This window comes from Vanacampus margaritifer, chromosome 18, assembly GCF_051991255.1.
Source record: "Vanacampus margaritifer isolate UIUO_Vmar chromosome 18, RoL_Vmar_1.0, whole genome shotgun sequence".
In the NCBI taxonomy this organism is placed as follows: domain Eukaryota; kingdom Metazoa; phylum Chordata; class Actinopteri; order Syngnathiformes; family Syngnathidae; genus Vanacampus; species Vanacampus margaritifer.
Genome location: NC_135449.1, coordinates 5,601,422 through 5,614,049, shown reverse-complemented (window position 1 = coordinate 5,614,049; position 12,628 = coordinate 5,601,422). Strand labels below are relative to the sequence as shown.

Below are 12,628 nucleotides of genomic sequence, written 5' to 3'. Positions count from 1 at the left end.
CCCTGTCATCTTCTTATGTGAACTTTTAATTGATTATAATTTTATAAGTTTTTGATGTTTAGTTACCACAAGTGTAGAGATCCAGTTGTGTGCTTGAGGGCTCAATGACCAGGAAGTGGAAACTCCCTGTCAGCGTCTGAAAAACGAAACTGAAATCTGCCGAGTTGTTTCGAGTGAAATCACCAGCACTCCCCGCTATTTAACGTCAGCAACTCAGCGGGCACTAGAAGAACGACGGACACGTCTCATCTAAAGATTGACCTGCAATTTTCTAGGTAAAACATATCGTAATTTAATAGTGGACGGGTATTTGCTATAGTATTTGTTATAGGTAAAACGTATCGTAATTTAATAGCGGACGGATATTTGCTATAGTATTTGTTATAATTTTCTCGTTGGTAAGATTGCAAACAAGCATTCAGTGTAAGTGCTATTCGAATATCGATATCAAGTTGTTTTTTTGTAAACTTTAGCCGTTAGCTTTTAGTATACAGTAATATTTCTAAACGAATAAAAGTAAGCTTCACGACGTGGTTTACAGTTCGTCTTAGTTGCTTACGAATGTGTTATTGCAGTTGTGATATGTCGGTTTAGTTATAAAATCAAGTCACCTGGAGTTTAGAGGTTACATAAGTCAAACTTGAACTGCGTGTACAGTGTATATAAAACTAGTGATTATTTTATTCATTGTTGATTTAAAATCCGTTTTGACGTCTATGCTACAATGCCTCCCTCTAGTGGTCAGGAATGTTTAGTGGTGTAACATGAAGTGGAAGGAAGATGGATGGTGTCAAAAGTTTATTTTAACAGGGGTGTGCAGACTTTTATTAGCCACTGTATATAAGTTCAGCTCCTTTTTTGTGTCTAGTTGACTGTTTTTTAAATTAGAGCCATTTTAGCATACATGGCAAGAGGATTAAAATTTTAAAACCATTGCAGATTTCTGTTGTAATGGCAGCTATTGAAACGTCACAAAAAGCAACATGTCTGCTTCCTTGCTTTGTTTAAAATGTTGTTTCCTTGCTTTTTTAGAGATGGCTCATTCGAAACCTCTGCTCATGCAGTGGCTTCGGGCTCAGATTGACAGTGGCGCGTACCCTGGCGTCCACTGGACCAACCAGCAGAAAACGGAATTTTGCATCCCTTGGAAACACGCTTTGAGACAAGACTCTTCTGATACTGACATTCTCATCTTCAAGGTACTTACGTACGTCTGTCTGTCCGTCCATCTAGCTCTGTGGGTGTGCATTTATGAGTTGTTGTTGTTTTTTTTGATATGTAATGATTGGATGTGCAGGGGTGGATGTGCCTACCAAAATTGACAGATTGGCCAGGTCATTTGTAGTCATTGAAAAAAAAAAGAAAAAAAAAGTTTAAACGTGTACCAAAATATAAGTCATTTATTTAAATTTTAAATTTAAATATTTATAATTAATCTAATGGTAATTTATCAATCAATCAGTTAATAAATTAAATTAGAAATATTAAATGTGTAAGTAAAACTGTTAATTTGACTAATATTGTTTTATTTTTTTTTGTTTACAATTGATCAGATAACTATATAAAAAATGAATGACTGCATAAAGTCATTTTTGTGGATGTAAAGTCTACACACCCCTGTTCAAATGCCATTGGTTAAATTTTTCCCCACGTCCAATTAAACCAAGGTTGAACTTTTTGGCTGTTATTCCAAAATGTGCTTGGTACAAACATAACTCTGCTCATCAACAACAACAACAAAACACCTTACTTGCAAGTGTGGTGGTGACAGCATCATGCTTTGGGGCTGTTTTTCTCCAGCTGCACCTGCAGACTTTGGTAAGGTGAAGAGAATTATTAAAAGCACAAAACATTCAGGCTGGATAGCAAAACAAAAAACAAAAAAGGCAGGAAAAGCCTACCAGAACAGATACACTTTAGCTTTTCCCTGTGATCCTGGTCCTGAATCATAGTTTCTGTCTATTGGGATTGTTTGAATGCATGTCTGTTTCTGCACTTAGGCCTGGGCAGAGGTGAGCGGCAACAGCCGCATCAAGGGAGAGCCTTTGGTGTGGAAAAGGAACTTCCGATGTGCGCTGCGAGCCAAAAAGTTTACTCTAATAGCGGACAAAAAGAACGACACGGCAAACCCTCACAAAGTGTTCCGCTGGCCAGATGAGTCGACTTCGGGAGGTGAGCCGCGTTCACCGGTCGGTCTTAAATCATCGCTCGCGACACTATCCCTGATGGATGACCTTCCCTAAGCTACCTCCAGTCATCTTGATGCATTGCATGTTTTTTTCCTCCAACACTAAAAATACTGAGAGACATTGCAAAATTATTCAGCCAGTGAGATTCACTATTAATCTAAGACAGGAGGGAGGGAGGCAGTGGTTATTAATACAGTATTTATTGAACTGCAACTACTTTGAATGTAGATCAACTTAATCTCAATCCAAATTTTTTTTATTTCTTTTAATTTTTAGACAACTCTTCTGCTGGACTACCCAGCCAACACGATCTGGATCTCCACAACAGCCCCCCCATTCAAGAAGTAAATGACCGCGTTGTGTCTTTGCCTTCCTGAAAGACACATACAAATATTAATGCATGCGTGTCTGCCTTTTAGAGCCACGTTGTCCCGTTCATGGACGAGTGTCTCTTTTGTCCTATCCAAGGTGAACGTCTCTAATATTTCTAAGTCATGTGACAACCTCAGAATGCTTATCCGTGTTCTCAACTCAAATTTGCTGACAGAATCCACCCCCAATGAGGACATTCTGCAAACATGTTTGAAGCAGCTCAGCATTCGGCCTCAAGCAGGTATTCGCAATTCATTCACCCTTAAAACAACCCAATACGGGTTGAAAAAAAATCCCCCCAAATGCACCTTTTAGGTACAGTGAGTTTGGGCCTATAAGGCGCCTCACACTGTAAACTTATTCCATTCCTCCCAACTTTTTCCCCCCCCCCGCAGAAGAATCGTCAGCCTTTGAGTTTCCTCCCGAGCAACAGGAGCTCCAGCATGAGCTCGTGATTGGTGGCCGCGCGTCGCCGTGGCAACAGCCGTATCCAGTAACAGCGGAGGGTGCCGTCGGTGAAGCCGGGTCGCCTGAGCAACCGGCGTATCCAATGGAGGGAGCCGTGGGCGGGGCGTGCGAGGGCCAATTAGCCAAGCAGTTTTTACACGACATTATACAGACCAAAGAAAATAATTTCAGTAAGTGAAATTCTATTCAGACTGAAGATGACAAGTGGAGAATTGTAATATAAATGAATAGCGCAGTTTAAATAAATCTATGATGACATATACTGTATTATTTACTGTATAGTATATTGTGACTATCAATTAAAGCAATGCAAATTCTCTTTTGCATGTTCAGAGACCGAATTCAGGATAATTGTGCACTACCGAGGGAAGAAGGTGTCGGAGCAGCTGGTTGCCAACGAAGCTGGATTCCGCTTAGTTTACAGGTAATGTCAAAACAAAGGCACTTTAGCTTAACGCTAACACAGAATGGGAAATGCCATCGACGGCTAACGAATAGCATCTTTGTGAACATTTGCTCAAGGCCTGAACAGGTGGAGCCAGTGTTGGACCAGGAGTCGGGCCTGTCTCTGGTCTCCCTGCCGAGACCCGTCAACATCAAGGATCAAAAACAAGCCGAGCTGACCCAGTGCATCCTGGACAAGCTGGGCGAGGGCTTGGACGTAGGCGCGTGGGGCGACATCATTTACGGCCAGAGACGAGGCGAAAGCAAAGCTTTTTGGAGCTTCTCCTATTTCGACCAGAGCGGACACCCGCAGGAAATCCCCAAACTGCCGCAGGCGCTTTATCCGATGAAGGACTTTTTCCATGGTAGCATTTTTTTTTTACCCCCTCATCTCATGTGTGGCGTTTACTTGCCTCTAATATGTGTTGTCTCCTATAGGATTACTGGACTTTATAGGACTTAAAAGCAAAGAGTGTGGTCCCTGCTCCCTTTTGCTCTGCCTGGGAGAGAAGTGGCCTGACCCACAGAAATCGCCTTGGGCCAAGAAACTCATTATGGTGGAGGTGACGTCTAAAAGTTACACCCAATACCTCACATTTTTCAGTGTTTCTGAGATGTCACAAGATGCCGTCAAGTTTACTGTATTGAGTGAGAAATGAAGGAAATTGCCCACACCTTTGTCATGATTGGTTGTTTTTCCTGCAGGTGGTACTCACGACGTTGGAGCACTTCAAGAACATGGCGATGGAGGGCGGCTCGTCCTCTTTGAAATCTGTTGACCTGCAAATATCGCTGGAAGAGATGATCATAGGATGACGCGAGGCTTTTCTTGTTTTGTTTTTTTTTACACACTACACGCTCTTTGGTTGTATTTTATTTAGACTTTTCTCCTTACCTTTACTCGTGCCTCTGCAAATAACAGCTTCGTGCGAAAACGCAATAAAGAAGACTTCCAGCCATCCTGTTCTCATCATTTGTTTAATCACTATAATTACACATCACATTTCAGACTTAATCAGATGATGAATGACTTTTGATACATTAACACATAACGCTTACTAATTATGGGGTGTGAAGACGCACCTAAAACTACAAAGTCACAACAGGTGTGCTCTGCATTTTTCATTCATAAATTAAGATGAGATCATCATTTCAGTATAAAGTATATAACTCTAACATTTCTGTTTGTTGGTGTGACAAGAGTTTTTTATTATTATTATTAATTTAAAATATGTGCCTTCCCGCAATAAAGTTTGGGAATCACTGCCATAGTGTACAGTTGTATATCTCCAATGTAATAGGAAGTTTATAAAACAATAGATAAAAGTTGGTTCTTCTAAAGGGGATGAAAACATAAAATTAAAAATCCTAGATATTTAAGCATTAAAACAGGGGTTCTCAAACTTTTGGGGCCAGGGACCCCTCACAGGGGAGAAATATTTCCAAAGACCCCCTTATGATTCTATCACCAACAAAACATAACTACCACATGTACCCCCATGAATAAGAATTGTTACTAGTACTGTATTAATGTTATTTAAAGGGATTTTTTCTTTTTCTTTTTTTTTTACAAAAAATACATTTTGTTGGTATAAAAAGTCACTTTCTTACAAGAACAAAGTCAAATTTTTCCAAGATAAAATCATAATATTATTGATATCAAATTTTAACGAGTTAAAAGTCAAAACAAATGAATTCCAAAAATATAACTCTAATCTTGCAATCCTATAACTTTTATTATGAAAATGATGCTTTTATTCTCTACAATTGGACGCTAAAATATCCATGAAAAAAATATCCCTTTGGTTGAAAAAAAAAAAAAAGCATTTCATTCTTTTGATATCAGGCTACGCCTTTTATGAAACAAAAAAAAACTAAACAAATTTATTCATGCAGTAATGTCAGACGTATGTGATGATGTCATATATCAGGGCTTTTAATTGGCCCAATGGTAGAGAGCAGTATTTGGTTTATTTGTTTATTTGTGTTAATTTAATTTCCTAATTTAAAATTATTTTGACAACCACCAATTTACGGCTCACAGACCCCCGGGGATCCCCAGCCCTTACTTAGAGAACCACTGCATGAAAAGGATATTAAAAAAGAAAAAGGTACTTCATTTAATCTTCTCAACTTCATCTGCATCATTGTCTGAGGTCGATTCTTCGGTGAGGCTGTCCTCCCGCAGTCCTGCCATCGGGACCAGCTTCCCATCTGCGTCCACTCCCATTGGCTGAATGATGTTATCCCTACAGTCATTTGATGTGATTTAATGATACATACAGTGAAACTGTCATGGAAATTTACTGTATGTAATCTGACACAAAAAAAAAAAAGGTTCCAAAATCCTCCCCACGAAGTGTTCCCCTGTCCGTCTGTGAATGCACTCAACCTCAAATTTTGGGGAGAACCAATCCTGGTATTAGCTGGTTTTATTGTTTTGTTTTTGCTGTTTCCTGAAATGCCCACATATGTCACAAGATGGCGCCAAAGCCATGTCAAAAATAAAAATAGTGCTTTGGCATTATTTTGTGGCATATTGGTGGAAAGGAATTATATTGAAGTGAGTGCAAGAGCGTCCATTGGACAGACCAAAGCCCTGGCTGATATAAAAGTAGCACTTTGGCACCATATTTTTGGACATCTGTAGGCAATTAGCAACGGTTTTCCTACCCCCTTGGAATTATCGCAGGATTTTTGTACTTCATGCAGACCTTGACAGCTTGTTGAAGATTCTAATGAGCCTCTTGGCCTCTTCCTCCTTCTCCTCCTCCGTCATGCCCTCCATGGGGTCCGGCAGCTCCGCTTCCACTCGCCCTGTCACCGGGTTGACGCGGTCTTTAACTTGACGGTATTCCTCGGTATCCGAGTCCGAGTCACTGGAGTAGGGGGTGTCGCTGCAGGAGGTTCTGGATGTCGGGCCGCCCAAAAGGCCCCTGGTGGCCAGCAGACCCGCCGCATTGCCGTAGCCTGTGTACTTGACAAAACGCCGGACTGGAAGGGAAAAGTTGTATATTACGTTATATTCTCCACCAATTTTTGTATTTGTATTTTTTTGATTTCCACAATTCTCAAGACCTCAAGACTGTTTGAACTTTCAAATACTCACAAAATTCTGGAAAATTAGGCTTGTATTTTTCATACTGGCACACACAGTGTCTTTCCACATTCCAACATTCCGTAGTTACCATTTTCCTTGCAGAGGACAAAAATGAGGTCAGCGGCACAGTGTTTGAGGTCCGTGTCCAGGTGAGTCATGAGACGGATCAGGCGGCTCTTCACGGTGCAGCCATCCTCCGGCCTCTGGGAAACATCTCTCAGGGGAGGCAGAACCTGCGGAGGTTGAGTTCATTCGTCAAAGTTTTTGTGTTTTGGTTACCATTGCCATGATTTTGTCAGCCTTATTACGTATTTCCTGATGTAGTGGCGTGTTTCTTTGTGTGCCCGGCAGCTCTCTGTCAGCAGATTGAGGATTGGCGTCAGCTTCTCTTTGATTTTATCTCCCTTTGAAGAAGAAAAACACAGTCATGTCACTGGCATCTATCTACACTGCAAAAAAAAGTACTTAAGGATATAATACTTAACTAAAGCAAAATTATCTGCCAATATTTTTTTTTAAAAGCACCAATGCCTTATCGTGTATATAAACAACCTGAAGCTAGTTATGAATAATATTAACAGATTACCGCTTCCAGGCGTCTCTCCATAAACAGCAGCAGGGTTTGGACGCAGTCCATGTTGACGCCATGGCATTGCTCCGAGTCGGCCTCCGGCGGTACCAACAGGAGAACATCAAGACACTGGAGGGGCAGCGCTGACAACAGGTTGACTGTGTGACTATGCAACAAAAACAAAAATGGATTTTGGACTTGACACTTGACAGTAAAAGATCTCTGTGGGCTGTGAATTGGGCCACATACTTTGCTCATTCGCCTTTATTCACCTATAACCACGGTCGCCATATGAATCTGGTGTACTGTGAGTAGAGATGAGAGGGAGAAAAAAAGGTCTCACCTTTGCAGTTCATCCGTGTCCTCCGGCGTCACGCACTTTCGCATCATGCAGAGACGCAGGATGGCGACTAGGTGGCGGTAGAGAGCCGCATCATCCTGAAGAGGGCACAACACACGTTCTTAATTAGTTCACACTAAGTCAAAAGTCAAAGAAGGAATCCATAGTTGACAAATAAAAAATTGCAAGGTTCTCGATCTGATCTACATTAAGCGCAAAAACAAAGTGACGATAAATAGTAAATGAAACTCCCTGACAAGTTTCCAAGTCACCTCAGCAGGCAACTGCCTGTGGGATCTGTGTGTGACGTTGAAAAGGATTTTGAGGATCTCGATGATGCGCTGAGCGGCCTCCAGAGAAATAGGTGGCGCCGCGGGGTCCAGCACGCACTCGTACTGCTCCTTCCATTGCACCTGCAGGCAGCTCTCCAGGGCTGCTGAGAGGATGGAGACGCCTCCCTCCTGAAGGAAGAATTGATAGACAGTTTAAAAATAGAACGAGTGCACTCACTGTTCTAAAATTTAAAGTACAGTAACTCGTTTCTCTTCATTGTTACTTTAGAGCAGTGGTTCTCAACCCTTTTAACCCGCCTCAAGCAATACTAACCAACATTAAAATACAATAACACTAGCATTATGCAATTTGAACATTTAATGCAATGCATCTTGTGTACCACTAGAGGGAACCTTTGCACCACACTTTGAGAATCATTTTAGTGTATCGCTGGGCTTCCAGGCCATTCGTTCTTGAACACCAAAGCCAAAGACAATAAACAGGTTTTAGTCACCCGTTGAAGCTGAGCGCTGAGCTCAGGTCGCAGTGCAGTAACGAGGAAGGTGAGTCGTAATTCGTAGAACTGAACACTGGAGGGGCCCGAGAAATTGACGTTGGAGGAGAGACGCTCTCTGAGGCCGCATATCAGGCTGAAACACGGAAGAGAAGCTACAGAGGAGCTGTGTGGCGTATAAAGACCACTTGCAGTTTGACATCGCTGACTTATAAACATATGAATATAAATAATAGTGATGGTAGACCTCACCTCAGAGCGCTGAACCTCTCCTGTGCCCAAGTGCTGTTGTAAACCATATTACACAACACCTTCAGAGCTTCCTTCCTCTGCATCTCCTCTCCCGATCCGCCGTCCTCCTCCTCATCTTCATCCTCAATTTTGCTCTCTCGGCGGTCTTTCCTCCCTTGCGCCAGCTCCTTGTGATGGATGCTACCTCTGTGCGCTTGGTCAACACTGGGCCTGATGCTGTCCGGATCGCTGCAGAGGTCACTCTTGCCATCACACCCGAACGTCGAACATTCTTGGTTTGGGTCGTCGTTGTCATCGGCGCCCCCACAACACGCCGGTGTTTTGACCTCCTGGGCGAGTGAAGAGATGATGTTGTCGTAGAAATCTGAGTCAGGCTCGCTGTCATTTGGTTCACTCATGCTCAGCCCGGCCACTTTTGCCAGCGTGAGGAGAGCGTCGTCTGTCACCAAGGGTCCCAGGACCCTCTTGTCTCTGGAGAGGATCCTCAGGGTACGCAAAGTGACCCGCAGCAGATGACATGGGATTTCTGTTCTTATGAACCTCGCCAGCACCACGGCCAAACTCTGAAGATAAATACATGTATACAGTCAACGCCAGCCTATTCATTAAACTATTCACTTTTTTGTTTATATATTTGCAAAAAAAAAAAAAATAAACAAAAATAAAAACAAAAAATAGAACCACACACCTATTAGTGTGTTTTACAAATAATTAATAAAATATTTCTTTTTTTTAACCACACCACAAGAGCTGATTAGTTTGATTGATTATCCAGATGGCAGTGGTTCTCGAAAACCTAAATAAATAAGTAAATAAATAAGTAAGTAAGTAAGTAAGTAAGTAAGTAAGTAAGTAAGTAAGTAAGTAAGTAAGTAAGTAAGTAAGTAAGTAAGTAAGTAAATAAATAAATAAATGTATGTGACGTGACTCCGGACTCCCTTTGATTGTCGGGCGAACAGACTTGTAGAATATGCATTTACTGTAATAGTATTGATCACCAACAACAACAATAAAGTGTAAGAACAAGTAAAATCAGTTATTTTAAATTCCAATCATCTGAAAGCTACTTATTTGTTTTAAATTATACAAAAAAATAAATAATTTTTTTTAAAAAAATAATATATATATATATATATATATATATATAATATTAATATAGGCAATTATAAACACTTTTGGGTGTCAGTGTCAAATCGCACCAGGGCTGATCGATACCCTATTCACCATAAATAATGGGGGTTTACTGTACTTGTACTGACACCAACATCAAAAATTAAGCAAAAAGTGGGTGTGGTCCAGACCTGTCTGAGAAGGAGGCCTCGGTCTTCCTGGTCATCCTCATTGCAGTCAGAGTCGGAATCAGTGCTCTCCCTCACTTTATTCTTCCTGAACTGGTAAAACAATGAAATGATTCAAACAAGTAGCATTTTTTTATACCAGTGGCGCTTTTACATGAACTGAATGGTTATGTAGGTTACACTGCAGGAAAACTACAAATATATAAATATATTATTTTATGTTTTTTAAAAAAAAAAACTCATTCCCCTTTCAATAGCAATTTACAGTCAATCAAGCTTAGTGGTTCTCTTTTCTGAACCACGGCACATACATTATTACAAAAAGTATGCTGACTGTAATAATGAGCATCTCAATTGAATTATCTCATAAACTACTTGGGTCGGTTTAGTTGAACACAAAGCCAATAATATGGTGAGCAGCGACAGGTGGATACACAGATTACAAAATGCATCTTTTGCCATCTAGTGGAAGAGCATTGAATTGTTTTGCCAGACACTATTACGCCGCTGCCATAGATAAGAGAATCATTTTTGGACCAATCAAGTGAAATTGCATCATTTTGAGCGACACACCCGATGATGTATTATGGCATGGCGGCTGTGAATCATGGGTAAAAAAAAAAAAAAAAATCTCAAATGTCACCCCTCTGTACCTCTTCTAGTTTTCTTTGCTTTAGACGAGCAGTCAGACCGCATGTGCAACGAAGCGGAAGAGAGAAGAAAGAAAACAAAATCAGTACACCAATCAAAGACAGATATTCACGCAGTGAGTGCTGCTAAGCGGCTGCAAGTGACTGGAGAGCGTAGAAAAGATTATCAAGCTCAGACGGTTATGTGTCGAGGTGCAATCTGCCTGAGCATGCAAACGGAGAGGATCAGGGACGACTGATACAGCAGAATTACTAATCAGAGATGGAGTGTGGAGGAAAGCTGCGGACGGGTTGAGGAAGAAGGCTGGATGACGTACAGGAAAGGGGACTAATAAACGGGAGTGACGTTTTACTGGCGGATGCGGCGACATACTGTAAAAGATGCTTACTTTCCTCCTGTCTCTCTCCTCTGCGTCAAAGAAGAAACACTGGGCGTACTGTTGGAACACAGCCACACGCGGCCATCATTATACACGCTGTAAAATGAGTGCGTGCGTGTTGACGTTACCTCTTTGTTGAATTCCTGCAGCTGGGTATGAACGCCGTTCACATCCCCGCGCCTGACGCACCGGATAATCCCCTCCACGTCCACGGCCATGCTTCCTACACCAATAATTAAAATGGAAGTTACACAATAATCACAGCGGGAGGCGGGGATTAATGCGTTAATGGATTGACAAATGGCTGCCATGCATCTCCAATGTAAAGACAGAACGACTTCAATATGATATTAAAGTGCACATTTATAGTCAAAAACTTTACACATAAATAACACATTTAGACACTGCATATGGAGTTTGCTTGAACCTACCTTGACTAGTTTTCTTGATCAAAAGAACGGTATTATTGAGGTTACGGCTGCAGAAACTCCAGTTTTTCTTAGTCAGCGTATGTCGTGTGCAGAGTTCGGCTGGGTTCTGCTCAGTTCCAGTGGAGCTCCACTTCCCCACTCAATCTCTCGCTCTCCCTCTTTCTCCCTCTCTCTCCTGTTAATCCAAAAAGAGATGAAGGGGCCACAGAGTTTATAATCCACTAATGGACTCCGAGTTTATATCTCTGATGACCGGCTAACCTTTTCTAGGTGTTTGCAGGCTCAAACTGCTCTACCTACCTGCCTACCTAATAACTGTGGAGTCATCAAAACAACTATTAACTATTACTAATACCACCTGTTGCATAATGGCACTATAACTTGTACTAAATTAATAAAACAATGGGGGGAAAAATACATTGGGAGACTATTATTTACAAAACATTCCAAAATGGATCCAAACATCGCACTAGTGGTTAGTACATCCGCCTCACAGTTCTGAGGTTCTCGGTTAGAATCTGGGTCAGTCAGTTGGGATAGGCTCCAGCACATCTGCGACCCGAAAGAGAAGAAAGAAGTGGGAGAGGAAGGATGGATGGACATTTCATTTTTTTTCCCATTTTTTTTTTTTAAAGCTCAGTATTGTTCATTCGATTTGACATCATCATTGCTCTCCTTTTTTAAAAAAAAGAAAAAGAAAAAAAAAGACACTTATGTTCATGCTTTATGGTTATGTACTCCGGTTATGTATTTCTGGACTAAAGTCTTAGAAAAACTTTCCGCTATTTTGGACTGTAGGATACCTTTATCTCCAAACTTGTGTTTGCTAGGTGACCTAACAACAACTGACTTACCACATAAACAATTTCAATCTACACTTGTAGCCCTTACTATCGCTAAAAAAACAATTCTTGTTAACTGGAAAAATAAACAAACTCTGAATATCGACCAATGGTCTAACCTCCTCATAAATCACATTTTAATGGAAAAAATATCTGCCTCAAATAAAAACCAAATATCAAAATTTATAGAAACATGGTCTACGTATATAGAATTTTTTAACCTAATTCCGGTTACTTAATTCTGTCTGTTAGCGAGAGCCACTACATCGTGATAACTTACATTGATGTTTCTGCATTTGGCAATTTATTATTATATTATATTATTAGTATGGGATTTTTTTTAATGGGCTTTAGGTGAACTGATGAATACACACACGCTCGCACGCACGCACGCACACACACACACACACACACGCACATACACAAACTCACCCACATACAAAAAAAAAAAAATATATATATATATATATATATATATGTGTGTATATGTATATATATATGTAT

The 12,628-nt window shown here is 40.8% G+C and overlaps 2 protein-coding genes across 7 annotated transcripts in view; one reads left to right on the top strand and one right to left on the bottom strand.

Moving 5' to 3' along the window:
- The first annotated feature begins 130 nt into the window (after positions 1 to 130).
- On the top strand, positions 131 to 4,432 carry irf3 (interferon regulatory factor 3). Of its 2 annotated transcripts, none has more exons than XM_077549878.1 (11): positions 131 to 275; positions 1,033 to 1,199; positions 2,001 to 2,172; positions 2,466 to 2,533; positions 2,609 to 2,657; positions 2,737 to 2,802; positions 2,957 to 3,199; positions 3,363 to 3,453; positions 3,552 to 3,838; positions 3,912 to 4,036; positions 4,179 to 4,432. In XM_077549878.1, the coding sequence occupies exons 2-11, from the start codon at positions 1,035 to 1,037 to the stop codon at positions 4,287 to 4,289; spliced, it is 1,377 nt and encodes a 458-aa protein (XP_077406004.1). In that variant the 5' UTR covers positions 131 to 275; positions 1,033 to 1,034; the 3' UTR covers positions 4,290 to 4,432. The 2 variants fall into 2 exon arrangements, with proteins under 2 accessions (XP_077406004.1, XP_077406003.1); XM_077549877.1 differs by lacking the exon at positions 131 to 275 and adding an exon at positions 755 to 812.
- Positions 4,433 to 12,628, bottom strand: part of LOC144037960 (chaperone Ric-8A) — a 22,866-nt gene continuing 14,670 nt past the window's right edge. For 4 of the 5 annotated variants that reach the window (XM_077549873.1, XM_077549874.1, XM_077549872.1 and 1 more), the window contains 14 exons: positions 11,283 to 11,457; positions 10,980 to 11,074; positions 10,861 to 10,908; positions 10,475 to 10,492; positions 9,825 to 9,914; positions 8,524 to 9,086; positions 8,272 to 8,407; positions 7,757 to 7,945; positions 7,488 to 7,582; positions 7,160 to 7,310; positions 6,882 to 6,977; positions 6,662 to 6,806; positions 6,188 to 6,467; positions 4,433 to 5,722 (listed from right to left, as the gene is read on the bottom strand). In XM_077549873.1, coding sequence (XP_077405999.1) covers positions 5,590 to 5,722; positions 6,188 to 6,467; positions 6,662 to 6,806; positions 6,882 to 6,977; positions 7,160 to 7,310; positions 7,488 to 7,582; positions 7,757 to 7,945; positions 8,272 to 8,407; positions 8,524 to 9,086; positions 9,825 to 9,914; positions 10,475 to 10,492; positions 10,861 to 10,908; positions 10,980 to 11,069 — 2,034 coding nt within the window. In that variant the 5' untranslated portion in view covers positions 11,070 to 11,074; positions 11,283 to 11,457 and the 3' untranslated portion in view covers positions 4,433 to 5,589. The remainder of the gene's footprint in view (positions 5,723 to 6,187; positions 6,468 to 6,661; positions 6,807 to 6,881; positions 6,978 to 7,159; positions 7,311 to 7,487; positions 7,583 to 7,756; positions 7,946 to 8,271; positions 8,408 to 8,523; positions 9,087 to 9,824; positions 9,915 to 10,474; positions 10,493 to 10,860; positions 10,909 to 10,979; positions 11,075 to 11,282; positions 11,458 to 12,628) is intronic. The other variant, XM_077549876.1, reaches the window with a different exon arrangement.